This window comes from Danio rerio, chromosome 17 (assembly GCF_052040795.2).
Source record: "Danio rerio strain M-AB ecotype USA chromosome 17, GRCz13ab, whole genome shotgun sequence".
Classification (NCBI taxonomy): domain Eukaryota; kingdom Metazoa; phylum Chordata; class Actinopteri; order Cypriniformes; family Danionidae; genus Danio; species Danio rerio.
This window is the reverse complement of record NC_141037.1, coordinates 55,958,425-55,971,961: the sequence shown is the minus strand read 5'-3', so window position 1 is coordinate 55,971,961 and position 13,537 is coordinate 55,958,425. Positions and strand designations below refer to the sequence as shown.

The 13,537-nt window shown below is 34.5% G+C and overlaps 3 protein-coding genes across 5 annotated transcripts in view; all 3 read left to right on the top strand.

Moving 5' to 3' along the window:
* Positions 1–250: 250 nt before the first annotated feature.
* zgc:173816 overlaps positions 251–13,537 on the top strand; it is a 34,877-nt gene continuing 21,590 nt past the window's right edge. Inside the window, 3 exon segments of one of the 3 annotated variants that reach the window (NM_001109866.3) lie at positions 251–381; positions 771–1,691; positions 1,776–2,553. In NM_001109866.3, the coding sequence (NP_001103336.2) occupies positions 327–381; positions 771–1,691; positions 1,776–1,897 (1,098 nt within the window). In that variant the 5' untranslated portion in view covers positions 251–326 and the 3' untranslated portion in view covers positions 1,898–2,553. 3 annotated transcript variants of the gene reach the window in all.
* On the top strand, positions 4,265–6,230 carry zgc:100951. The gene is given in 2 exon segments (NM_001003622.3): positions 4,265–4,391; positions 4,864–6,230. Coding segments are annotated over 2 exon segments (846 nt in total). The 5' UTR covers positions 4,265–4,336; the 3' UTR covers positions 5,655–6,230.
* Positions 10,037–12,086, top strand: LOC147840072 (uncharacterized). Its single transcript, XM_087291195.1, has 2 exons — positions 10,037–10,163; positions 10,636–12,086. The coding sequence occupies exons 1-2, from the start codon at positions 10,109–10,111 to the stop codon at positions 11,508–11,510; spliced, it is 930 nt and encodes a 309-aa protein (XP_087147321.1). The 5' UTR covers positions 10,037–10,108; the 3' UTR covers positions 11,511–12,086.

Sequence of the window (13,537 nt, the reverse complement as noted above, 5' to 3'; positions counted from 1 at the left end):
GTTTAATTTAATGATTATATTTGGTATTTATAATTGTTGCAATAAAACATAATAAAACACTTTGTAATTCATTTATTTAAAATGAGTGACATAAATGAACAAATGTGTTAATTAGAAGAAAAGAAAATGACTGAAGAATTTATACTATTGGCAGGTCTGCTCCTCCCTATAATTAAGCTCCTGCCCTATAGTTAAGCTCCTCCCCCTCATCAGTTCAGCTATAAATACTGGAATATTCCCATCATTCCACAAGTGAAGACGAGCTTCAGACAATCAGGAGGACGTGGAATCTGCAAAGTCAGAGTTTATTGAAGGACAGAGAGAACATGAGTGATCCAGAACCCTGCAGAATTAAACAGGAAGAGACTGAAGAACAAACAGGTTGGTGTTTATTGCTGATTCTTTATTATTTTAGGCTAAAGACAATAAGGATTTAAAAACTTTAATCAGTTTATTTGTTTATGTGCACTAGGAAATGTGTTTATTAATGGACAAAAATAAATGCACTTCATTAGCAGTGTAAAATATAGAGACCGTATCTCTTTTGCCATGTGTAAAAGGTTTATTAAACATTTACTATCACAAGATCAAACTAAATATTACCAGAGGAGATTTGTTTTGTTCAGATTATTAAATTTCTAAATAAAATAATACATTTTTATATTTAATATGTTGCAAACCTGATATTAACATTGAGAAGGTTTGTGTGTCTTCAGTGTTTTGAGTCTCTTTGTTTTTTTACTTCCTAATTTATTCATATTTTATTTTAGACCTTAAAGAGAATGAGAAAAGGGAAGAGCAGACACTCGTAAAAGCTGGGAAAACATCTCATTTACTGACTGGAGGTATTTTTTCAATGGAAAGTGGAGACCGAAATGATTTTACCTGCAGTCAATGTGGAAAGAGTTTGAGAGGCAAACAGAGTCTTATGATTCACATGAGGATCCACACTGGAGAGAAACCATTTACCTGTACTCAATGTGGGAAGAGTTGCAGAGATTTATCAAACCATAATAAACACATGCTGATTCACACTGGAGAGAAAACACACAAATGTGATCAATGTGGCAAAACATTTTTGAGGGCTTCAGACCTGAAGATCCATCTTAGAGTTCACACAAAGGAGAAACCGTATTCCTGTTCTGAGTGTGGAAAGAGTTTTACACGGATAACAAATTTAAAAACCCATCAGAAGATCCACACTGGTGTGAAAGAGTATCTGTGCTTTGAGTGTGAGAAGACTTTTATTACGGCTGGAGAATTGAAACGGCATCAGATGAATCACACTGGAGAGAAACCTTACAAGTGTTCACACTGCAATAAGAGATTCAGTCACACAGGACACCTGAAAACACATGAGAGGAATCACACTGGAGAGAAACCGTATAAGTGTTCACACTGCGACAAGAGATTCAGTCAGTCAGAAAACCTGAAAAGACATGAGAGGATTCACACCGGAGAGAAACCGTACAAGTGTTCACACTGCGACAAGAGATTCAGTCAGCCAGAAAACCTGAAAAGACATGAGAGGATTCACACCGGAGAGAAACCGTATAAGTGTTCACACTGCGACAAGAGATTCAGTGTGTCAGGAGACATGAAAAGACATGAGAGGATTCACACTGGAGAGAAACCGTATAAGTGTTCACACTGCGACAAGAGATTCAGTCACACAGGACACCTGAAAACACATGAGAGGATTCACACTGGAGAGAAACCGTATAAGTGTTCACACTGCGACAAGAGATTCAGTCTGTCAGCAAACCTGAAAACACATGAGAGGATTCACACTGGAGAGAAACCGTACACATGTGATCAGTGTCTGAAGAGTTTCACACGGTTGATTACTCTTAAGAAACACATGAAAATCCACACTGGAGAAAAGCAGCACACTTGACATCAATGCAGCAAAACAGTTTCTCATCAGGAACGAGTGTTTCATGTGTGAATATGAGAAAATACAGGTGTGAGTGGGGAAAGTCTGTCCAGTTGTTTGTGTATTTTCTCTTATCAGTGATTTGTTTACTCTGAGATTCAAGATTCTCTCCTGTTTTACTACATTTATTTTGTTCGACAGAAAAACCGAATGGTGTATTTTAATGATTTCAGTATTAAAGGTCAGTATTGATAGACTAACACTTTAATAAATGTTATAATTGAAAACATGAATTTAAATTCATATTCCCAAGTAGAAATGTGTGTTTATTTAGTTCTCTGTATATTAATAAATCAAACCCTGTTAAATATAAAACAATACAATTTATCAGCACATCTACAGTATTCTCTGTGTGTGCAGCATGATTCCAGCACCATTAAAGCATTATAAAACAACCAGCATAGTTATAAATGTAGGATTATTCATCTTAGCATATGTTTTATCATTTAGCAATAGATTGTATTGTACTGTTTAATCTTTGCTGTAACTATTTTCTAACCTGTAGACTTGAAATAAAGTTTGGATGAAAGAGTGAAACTCGGTTGTCTTTATTTTTTAAGCGGGCAGATCAGTGGACACTTCTGAATGGCTTGTTTAATGGCCGTTAATAGTCTGAGGCTCATCACTATAATCAGAGCTGCTGAAATCCTCAATAGTTCATGTCAATAGTGTCTGTTTTCACCTCCTTCATTATGCTGATGTCTTCACATGTGTAAATTCCCCAATTAAGCTCATTTTGAGTCAACAGACTCCATTAAACAACACAATCACCTATTGAAACCAGTGTTGGTGTCATGAATGTGGTACTTAAAAACAGATTAATTTATATTGGCAAGTAGAAATGTTTGACCGTCATTGTGTGATTTTCTTTTTTATTGTGAAATAATGCCGTTAAATGTGAAACAATACTATTTATCAGAACATCTACAGTATTAGTATCTGCAGCAAGCTTCCAGCACCATTAAAGCGTTATAAAATATTCAGCATAGCTATAAACAGTTTTTTTTTTGTCTTAGCATGAATTATATAGCAGTATATTTCATTTTACTGTTTAAACTTTGCTGTCAAAATCAGTGGACATTTCTGAATGGCTGGTTTAATGGATGTTAATAGTCTGAGGCTCTGAACATTAACCTCTTAAGGCCCAACTTGTTTTTTTTACATGCATTTTTTTATTTCTCTTTGCTATTTGGGCTTATTGGAAGCTAAATAGATTAAAAATGTCCTCTTTTGACATGAGGTACTTTTAGAGAAAAAATATGTCCATATATGTGGACTCGTGATCCCAATTTACATGAAACACTTTTTTCCTGATTGTTTTTAATGCATATATGACAGAATTTTTTTTATTGCTTAGACCAGGGGTGTCAAACATACGGCCTGCTGGCTTAAGCTTGTGGTCCTCAGCGATCCTACAGGTGGGCCACGAGAAATTTAAAATTAACTCTTAATTTAATAGTATAATTTTTGGATTTCATTATTTATATGCTATATTAAAATGAACGTAGTAATGCAGTTTCTCCAGTTCTGAGATTTATTATTTCAAACTAGGCACAAAAACAGCCTCATTCCTTAATAGTTGATATTCAGTCAGTTCAGCTTAAAGCAGAAGCTGCTCTTTTGCAATCTCCCTGTTGACCTGTGGTTCTCTTTGAATCTGTGTGTTAAATAATAATAATATATATTATATATATAGTTATAAACAGTTTCTCATCAGGAACGAGTGTTTCATGTCTGAATATGAGAAAATACAGGTGTGAGAGTGGGGAAAGTCTGTCCAGTTGTATTATATAAATATATATATATAAAATAAAATGCTGATAATAGAGAATAGTAGGCAAAACATGTTTTATATATATATATATATACACATTCTATCGCGGAAGAAAGTAGTTCCTCGTACAAAAGGGTTTTTGAGACTCTCCATGTTTGATTTTGTTTTTATATACACAATTATGTTGTCAAACTGTTGTATAAACGCAATATTACACGAGTAGCAGTGCGATATGGCTGTATATGAGAACTGGTTGGGACACTAAGGCACTCCGTCTGTGGCCTCCTGCCAATGCACGCCTCCCACCAGTGCCGATATACAGCTATTTTGCACTGCTACTCGTGTGATATTGCTCATATATATATATATATATATATATATATATATATATATATATATATATATATATATATATATATATATATATATATATAAAAGAGAAAAGAAAATGACTGAAGAATTTCTACTATTGGCCGGTCTGCTCCTCCCCTGTAGTGAAGCTCCTCCCCCTCATCAGTTCAGCTATAAATACTGGAATATTCCCATCAGTCCACAAGTGAAGACGAGCTTCAGACCATCAGGAGGAAGAGAAATCTGCAAAGAGTTTACTGAAGGACGGAGAGAACATGAGTGATCCAGAACCCTGCAGAATTAAACTGGAAGAGACTGAAGAACAAACAGGTTGGTGTTTATTGCTGATTCTTCATTATTCAGGCTAAAGAACAACAAGGATTAAAAACAATTATCAGTTTATTTGTTTATGTGCACTAGGAAATGTTTTTTTTTTAAAAACAGAAAAATAAATTAGCTTTATTAGCAGTGTAAAATATAGAGACTGTATCTTTTGCAATTTGTAAAAGATTAATTTAACATTTACGATCATAAGACCAAACTAAGTATTAACCGAGGAGATTTGTTTTGTTCAGATTATTAAATTTCTAAATAAAAGTAATAAAATTCTAATTTTTATATGTTGCAATAATTGTCCCAATGTCCTGATACTGACATTGGGAAGGATTTAAAACGCTGCACACCACTGAAAGTTTGTGATTCTTCAGTAATTTGAGTCATTTTACTTTTTCATAATTTTTTTCTTTGTTCTTTGTTTACTTGCTAATTTATTCATTTATTTATTTTTTTACAATTTATTTAGACCTTAAAGAGAATGAGAAGAGGGAAGAGCAGACACTTGTAAAGGCGAGGAAAACATCTCATTTACTGACTGAAGGTTTTTTATCAATGAAAAGTGAAGACCGAAATGATTTTACCTGCAGTCAGTGTGGAAAGAGTTTGAGAGGCAAACAGAGTCTTAAGATTCACATGAGGATCCACACTGGAGAGAAACCATTTACCTGTACTCAATGTGGGAAGCGTTTCAGAGTTTTATCAAACCTTAATCTACACATGCTGATTCACACTGGAGAGAAAACTCACAAATGTGATCAATGTGGCAAAACATTTTTGAGGGCTTCAGAGCTGAAGAAACATCTCAGAGTTCACACAAAGGAGAAACCGTATTCCTGTTCTGAGTGTGGAAAGAGTTTTTCACAGCAGACAAATTTAAGAACACATCAGAAGATCCACACTGGTGTGAAAGAGTATCTGTGCTTTGAGTGTGAGAAGACTTTTATTACGGCTATAAAATTGAAACTGCATCAGATGAATCACACTGGAGAGAAACCTTACAAGTGTTCACACTGCAATAAGAGATTCAGTCAGACAGGACACCTGAAAAGACATGAGAGGATTCACACTGGACAGAAACCGTATGAGTGTTCACACTGCGACAAGAGATTCAGTCAGCCAGAAAACTTGAAAACACATGAGAAGATTCACACTGGAGAGAAACCGTACACATGTGATCAGTGTCTGAAGAGTTTCACACATTTGAGTACTCTTAAGAAACACATGAAAATCCACACTGGAGAAAAGCAGCACACTTGACATCAATGCAGCAAAACAGTTTCTCATCAGGAACGAGTGTTTCATGTGTGAATATGAGAAAATACAGGTGTGAGTGGGGAAAGTCTGTCCAGTTGTTTGTAAATTTTCTCTTATCAGTGATTTGTTTACTCTGAGATTCAAGATTCTCTCCTGTTTTACTACATTTATTTTGTTCGACAGAAAAACCGAATGGTGTATTTTAATGATTTCAGTATTAAAGGTCAGTATTGATAGACTAACACTTTAATAAATGTTATAATTGAAAACATGAGTTTAAATTCATATTCCCAAGTAGAAATGTGTGTTTATTTAATTCTCTGTATATTAATAAATCAAACCCTGTTAAATATAAAACAATACAATTTATCAGCACATCTACAGTATTCTCTGTGTGTGCAGCATGATTCCAGCACCATTAAAGCATTGTAAAACAACCAGCATAGTTATAAATGTAGGATTATTTGTCTTCGCATATGTTTTATCATTTAGCAATAGATTGTATTGTACTGTTTAATCTTTGCTGTAATTATTTTCTAACCTGTAGACTTGAAATAAAGTTTGGATGAAAGAGTGAAACTCGGTTGTCTTTATTTTTTAAGCGGGCAGATCAGTGGACACTTCTGAATGGCTTGTTTAATGGCCGTTAATAGTCGGAGGCTCATCACTATAATCAGAGCTGCTGAAATCCTCAATAGTTCATGTCAATAGTGTCTGTTTTCACCTCCTTCATTATGCTGATATCTTCACATGTGTAAATTCCCCAATTAAGCTCATTTTGAGTCAACAGACTCCATTAAACAACATAATCACCTATTGAAACCAGTGTTGGTGTCATGAATGTGGTACTTAAAAACAGATTAATTTATATTGGCAAGAAGAAATGTTTGACCGTCATTGTGGGATTTTCTTTTTTATTGTGAAATAATGCCGTTAAATGTGAAACAATACTATTTATCATAACATCTACAGTATTAGTATCTGCAGCAAGCTTCCAGCACCATTAAAGCGTTATAAAATAATCAGCATAGCTCTAAACAGTTTTCTTTTGTCTTAGCATGAATTATATAGCAGTATATTTAATTTTACTGTTTAAACTTTGCTGTCAAAATCAGTGGACATTTCTGAATGGCTGGTTTAATGGATGTTAATAGTCTGAGGCTCTGAACATTAACCTCTTAAGACCCAACTTGGTTTTTTTACATGCATTTTTTATTTCTCTTTGCTATTTGGGCTTATTGGAAGCTAAATAGATTAAAAATGTCCTCTTTTGACATGAGGTACTTTTAGAGAAAAAATATGTCTATATATGTGGACTCGTGATCCCAATTTACATGAAACACTTTTTCCTGATTGTTTTTAATGCATATATGACATAAAATTTTTTTATTGCTTAGACCAGGGGTGTCAAACATACGGCCTGCTGGCTTAAGCTTGTGGTCCTCAGCGATCCTACAGGTGGGCCACGAGAAAATTAAAATTAACTCTTAATTTAATAGTATAATTTTTGGATTTCATTATTTATATGCTATATTAAAATGAACGTAGTAATGCAGTTTCTCCAGTTCTGAGATTTATTATTTCAAACTAGGCACAAAAACAGCCTCATTCCTTAATAGTTGATATTCAGTCAGTTCAGCTTAAAGCAGAAGCTGCTCTTTTGCAATCTCCCTGTTGACCTGTGGTTCTCTTTGAATCTGTAGGTTAAATAATAATATATATATATATATATATATATATATATATATATATATATATATATATATATATATATATTTATTTATTTATATATATATATATATATATATATATATATATATATATATATATATATATATATATATATATATATATATTAGGGATGAGGGGGGAAAAGTATTTGTATTTGTTGAGGGGGGAAAAGTATTTGTATTTGTATTCGAGTAAAATTCAAAATGGCGCAAAAATATATATTTTTTCTATTACACTTCTAATTTACGTTATAGTGAAAGTATTGTTTAATTATACCCATTATATAAATTATAGACATGCAATATTGGTTGTTGTTTTTGAACATGTGACAAGAAATGTCATTGAAAAGAAAATAACATAGAAGCCATTATCTCATCCATGGTTAAACCAACAACTAATAAAATACCATTGTGAATATTATGAACCCCACCACCACCGTTCTTGACACTGAATAGACAGAATAAAAACAAATAATACTTCAAAAAAACTGTTCTTCTTCTGAAAGAACTTCTTTCCAATGGACAGAATTCCAAAAACTAAAATTAACTAAATAAATCTAAATAAACCCCTGCCTGGGAGATCTGGCAGAACAAAAGTATTCTATAATATACTAAAAGATACAGGCCTGCTATTGTCATCTGCCAGCCACAAAACAGACACAAAGTTTTTTTTTTTTTTATGTTTGAAACTGACTTGCTGGGGCAGAATGTGGCTGTGTTGATGGTTTGGTGCTTGTGGAGGATTTAGCAGAGCATAGCTGTGCTGATTGAGGGGATTGATGCTTGTGGGGGGTTCACAGACGTTATCAGGAGAGGATGCTTTTAGTGCATGTGATAATACATTACATAGAAGGTTGCGCAGTGGCACAGTGAGTACCACTGTCGGCTCACAGCAAGAAGGTTGCTGGTTCGAGCCCTGACTGGGTTCTCCCCATGTTGGCGTGGGTTTCCTCCGGGTGCTCCGGTTTCCCCCACAGTCCAAACACATGCAATACAGGTGAATTGGGTAAGCTAAATTGTCCCTATATTGTATGTGTGTGAAAGAGAGTGTATGGATGTTTCCCAGTGCTGGGTAGCAGCTGGAAGGGCAGCCACTGCGTAAAACATATGCTGGATAAATTGGTGGTTCATTCCACTGTGGCAACCCCAGATTCATAAAGGGACTTAGCCGAAAAGAAATGAATGATTATGCATAGAAGATGTTAACAGATGTTTAATATCTCTGCCTCTGCTGATTTCACTTTTGCACACATTATACAGTATCAGTTTTTTTTATCTGCAGCTCCACTCACTGTAAAATTCTTTCACAAAGAACATGAAGTTTTTTTTTGTTTTTTTTTGACTGGTGGAGGACCAAGAAATGGCTCAGCAGCAGTCTCACTCTTTTTCTATTCGGGTGCCCAAATGTATTTGAGGAGTTTCAAGTTAATAAAAAGTGACGGGAAGCTTTGCTAAGGTTAACTAGCCTATAGCATATATCTTGCTGTCTGCAAAAGACAGTAATGTAGACGTACCATATAACTCCCATAGGTGCATACTGTTCGACACAACTGCACAAGCATCGTTTTAACCTTTATAAACAAACGTTAACGTTACTCTGTCAAAAGTCTATTGTCTAAATTACCGCGCTAACAGAGCTAACGTTGCGTAAACAGAGAGCACCCGATTGCAAACTTCAAAAATGCAGCGTAATGGAATATCAAACTCCGCTACAAGTTTATAAACTGCATCTGGAACCCAATTAAGGTACAAAAATCTATTTATCAAAAATAGTGATGCAATGAAGTATTTTTTTCGCTCAGCCGAGCCTTCTCTGTCTGCTGCTGTGGACAAACTTGTGCGAGACAGCTTTTACCTCCGCCCCGCCCTCCGACGTAGCGTCTCTCTCTCTCTCTCTCTCTCTCTCTCTCTCTCTCTCACTCACGCGGGCATGCACTGTGGTCCCATGAGGAAACGCTGCTTTTTGATATAGTGTTTTTCTTGCTCCCGAATACAAATAATTTTTCAAGTATTTGTTCGAAATAAGTATTCATAAAATCACGCTATTCGTGCCTTTCCGAATACCGTATTCTGGTTCTGCTCCACCCTTAATATATATATATATATATATATATATATATATATATATATATATATATATATAATGTGTGTGTATATAATAATATGTAATTAAAATAAAATGCTGATAATGGAGAATAGTAGGCAAAACATGTTTTATATATATTCTAACGCGGAAGAAAGTAGTTCCTCGTACAAAAGGGTTTTTGAGACTCTCCTTATTTGATTTTGTTTTTATATACACAATTATGTTGTCAAACTGTTGTATAAATGCAATATTACACGAGTAGCAGTGCGATATGGCTGTATATGAGCATTGGTTGGGACACTAAGGCATTCCGTCTGTGGTCTCCTGCCAATGCACGCCTCCCACCAGTGCCGATATACAGCTATATTGCACTGCTACTCGTGTGATGTTGCTCATATATATATATATATATATATATATATATATATATATATATATATATATATATAAAAGAGATAGGAAAATGACTGAAGAATTTCTACTATTGGCCGGTCTGCTCCTCCCCTGTAGTGAAGCTCCTCCCCCTCATCAGTTCAGCTATAAATACTGGAATATTCCCATCAGACCACAAGTGAAGACGAGCTTCAGACCATCAGGAGGAAGTGACATCTGCAGAGAGTTTACTGAAGGACGGAGAGAACATGAGTGATCCAGAACCCTGCAGAATTAAACTGGAAGAGACTGAAGAACAAACAGGTTGGTGTTTATTGCTGATTCTTCATTATTCAGGCTAAAGAACAACAAGGATTAAAAACTTTAATCAGTTTATTTGTTTATGTGCACTAGGAAATGTTTTTTTTTTTTAAATAGAAAAATAAATTAGCTTTATTGGCAGTGTAAAATATAGAGACTGTATCTTTTGCAATTTGTAAAAGATTAATTTAACATTTACGATCATAAGACCAAACTAAGTATTAACCAAGGAGATTTGTTTTGTTCAGATTATTAAATTTCTAAATAAAAGTAATAAAATCCTAATTTTTAATATGTTGCAAAAATTGTCCCAATGTCCTGATACTGACATTGGGAAGGATTTAAAACGCTGCACACCACTGAAAGTTTGTGATTCTTCAGTAATTTGAGTCATTTTACTTTTTCATAATTTTCTTCTGTGTTCTTTGTTTACTTGCTAATTTATTCATTTATTTATTTTTTACAATTTTTTTAGACCTTAAAGAGAATGAGAAAAGGGAAGAGCAGACACTTGTAAAGGCGGGGAAAACATCTCATTTACTGACTGAAGGTTTTTTATCAAAGAAAAGTGAAGACCGAAATGATTTTACCTGCAGTCAGTGTGGAAAGAGTTTCAGAGCCAAACAGAGTCTTAAGATTCACATGAGGATCCACACTGGAGAGAAGCCATTTACCTGTACTCAATGTGGGAAGAGTTTCAGAGTTTTATCAAACCTTAATAAACACAAGCTGATTCACACTGGAGAGAAAACACACAAATGTGATCAATGCGGCAAAACATTTTTGAGGGCTTCAGAGCTGAAGATCCATCTTAGAGTTCACACAAAGGAGAAACCGTATTCCTGTTCTGAGTGTGGAAAGAGTTTTACACGGATAACAAATTTAAGAACACATCAGAAGATCCACACTGGTGTGAAAGAGTATATGTGCTTTGAGTGTGAGAAGACTTTTATTACAGCTGGAGAATTGAAACGGCATCAGATGAATCACACTGGAGAGAAACCGTACAAGTGTTCACACTGCAATAAGAGATTCAGTCACACAGGACACCTGAAAAGACATGAGAGGAATCACACTGGAGAGAAACCGTACAAGTGTTCACACTGCGACAAGAGATTCAGTGTGTCAGGAGGCATGAAAAGACATGAGATGATTCACACTGGAGAGAAACCGTATAAGTGTTCACACTGCGACAAGAGATTCAGTCAGCCAGAAAACCTGAAAACACATGAGAGGATTCACACTGGAGAGAAACCGTACACATGTGATCAGTGTCTGAAGAGTTTCGTACAGTTGATTACTCTTAAGAAACACATGAAAATCCACACTGGAGAAAAGCAGCACACTTGACATCAATGCAGCAAAACAGTTTCTCATTAGGAACGAGTGTTTCATGTGTGAATATGAGAAAATACAGGTGTGAGTGGGGAAAGTCTGTCCAGTTGTTTGTGGATTTTCTCTTATCAGTGATTTGTTTACTCTGAGATTCAAGATTCTCTCCTGTTTTACTACATTTATTGTGTTCGACAGAAAAACTGAATGGTGTATTTTAATGATTTCAGTATTAAAGGTCAGTATTGATAGACTAACACTTTAATAAATGTTATAATTGAAAACATGAATTTAAATTTATATTCCCAAGTAGAAATGTGTGTTTATTTAGTTCTCTGTATATTAATAAATCAAACCCTGTTAAATATAAAACAATATAATTTATCAGCACATCTACAGTATTCTCTGTGTGTGCAGCATGATTCCAGCACCATTAAAGCATTATAAAACAACCAGCATAGTTATAAATGTAGGATTATTTGTCTTCGCATATGTTTTATCATTTAGCAATAGATTGTATTGTACTGTTTAATCTTTGCTGTAATTATTTTCTAACCTGTAGACTTGAAATAAAGTTTGGATGAATGAGTGAAACTCGGTTGTCTTTATTTTTAAGTGGGCAGATCAGTGGACACTTCTGAATGGCTTGTTTAATGGCTGTTAATAGTCTGAGGCTCATCACTATAATCAGAGCTGCTGAAATCCTCAATAGTTCATGTCAATAGTGTCTGTTTTCATCTCCTTCATTATGCTGATGTCTTCACATGTGTAAATTCCCCAATTAAGCTCATTTTGAGTCAACAGACTTCATTAAACAACACAATCACCTATTGAAACCAGTGTTGGTGTCATGAATGTGGTACTTAAAAACTGTTTGACCGTCATTGTGTGATTTTCTATTTTCAGTATATTGAGTATATATGAAACAATACAATTTATCAGATCATCTACAGTAACAGTGTGAGACTGAAGTAAACAATAATATGAATATCGTGAACACATTAAAGGTGTTTATTTGCTGAAATTCATATTGAAATCTGCTTTATTTGTATTGTGCAAAGTGTCTTTGTAAGGCTTTTCTGCATGTTTGAATGCTGTAATGTTTCAATAATTTTCCATTATAAATGTGTCAAGGTCACACGATGACCATCAGGAAGCACACAGCGTCTCATTTCTCACAGGACACGTTCTCTGTTCCCCTGAGTTCGTCTTCTGAGGTAACGGAATTTGATCAACCTTCTTGAGGACATCCTTCACATGCAAGCATTCATGCAAAGACAAAGAATCTGCTGTCATCAGTTTGAACCAAAGAAAGATATGCTGGCATATTTACTGTCATCATGGCAAAGATAACATAAATCAGTTATTAAAAATGAGTTATTAAAACTATTATGTTCAGAAATGTGTTGAATAAATCTGCTCTCCGTTAAACAGAAATTGAGAAAATAAATAAACAGCAGCTAATAATTCAGGGGGCTATTCATTCTGATTTCAACTGTATATACGTGCATAAAAACAAAACTGTGGTACATAGAAATTTAAATGTATATAGAAATTGTGTCATAAACATATATTTTATATTTATATATAATCATTTCCTCAAATATATTTTTCTTATAGAGAAGTAAGAGTTTCTTTTTACTTTCTTTCTTATAGAAATTTGCAAAAGTGCAGACAGCGGCCTCTAGTGGATTTGTCATCGCAAGCTGCAAGGAAATGTTACTGGAGCAGCGTATTTCTGGATTCACAAAAATGTTGCCCTGGGCACATATCACCAATGAACCTGTGTTAACAGCATTAATTTCATTATTCTGTGATGAACCATGATTCCCAGATAACACAATAAACTAGTTTACCACAGGTTGGTTTTTGTTTCCAGTTGGTGTTTCTCATTTTTGCTTTAAAACAGATTTTAGTATATTAACAGTATATTAGTATAAAACACTTTGATTATCATTTATAAATAATGAGGAATATAAATGAACAGAGAATGTGTTAATTAGAGGAAAAGAAAATGATTGAAGAATTTCTACTATTGGCTGATC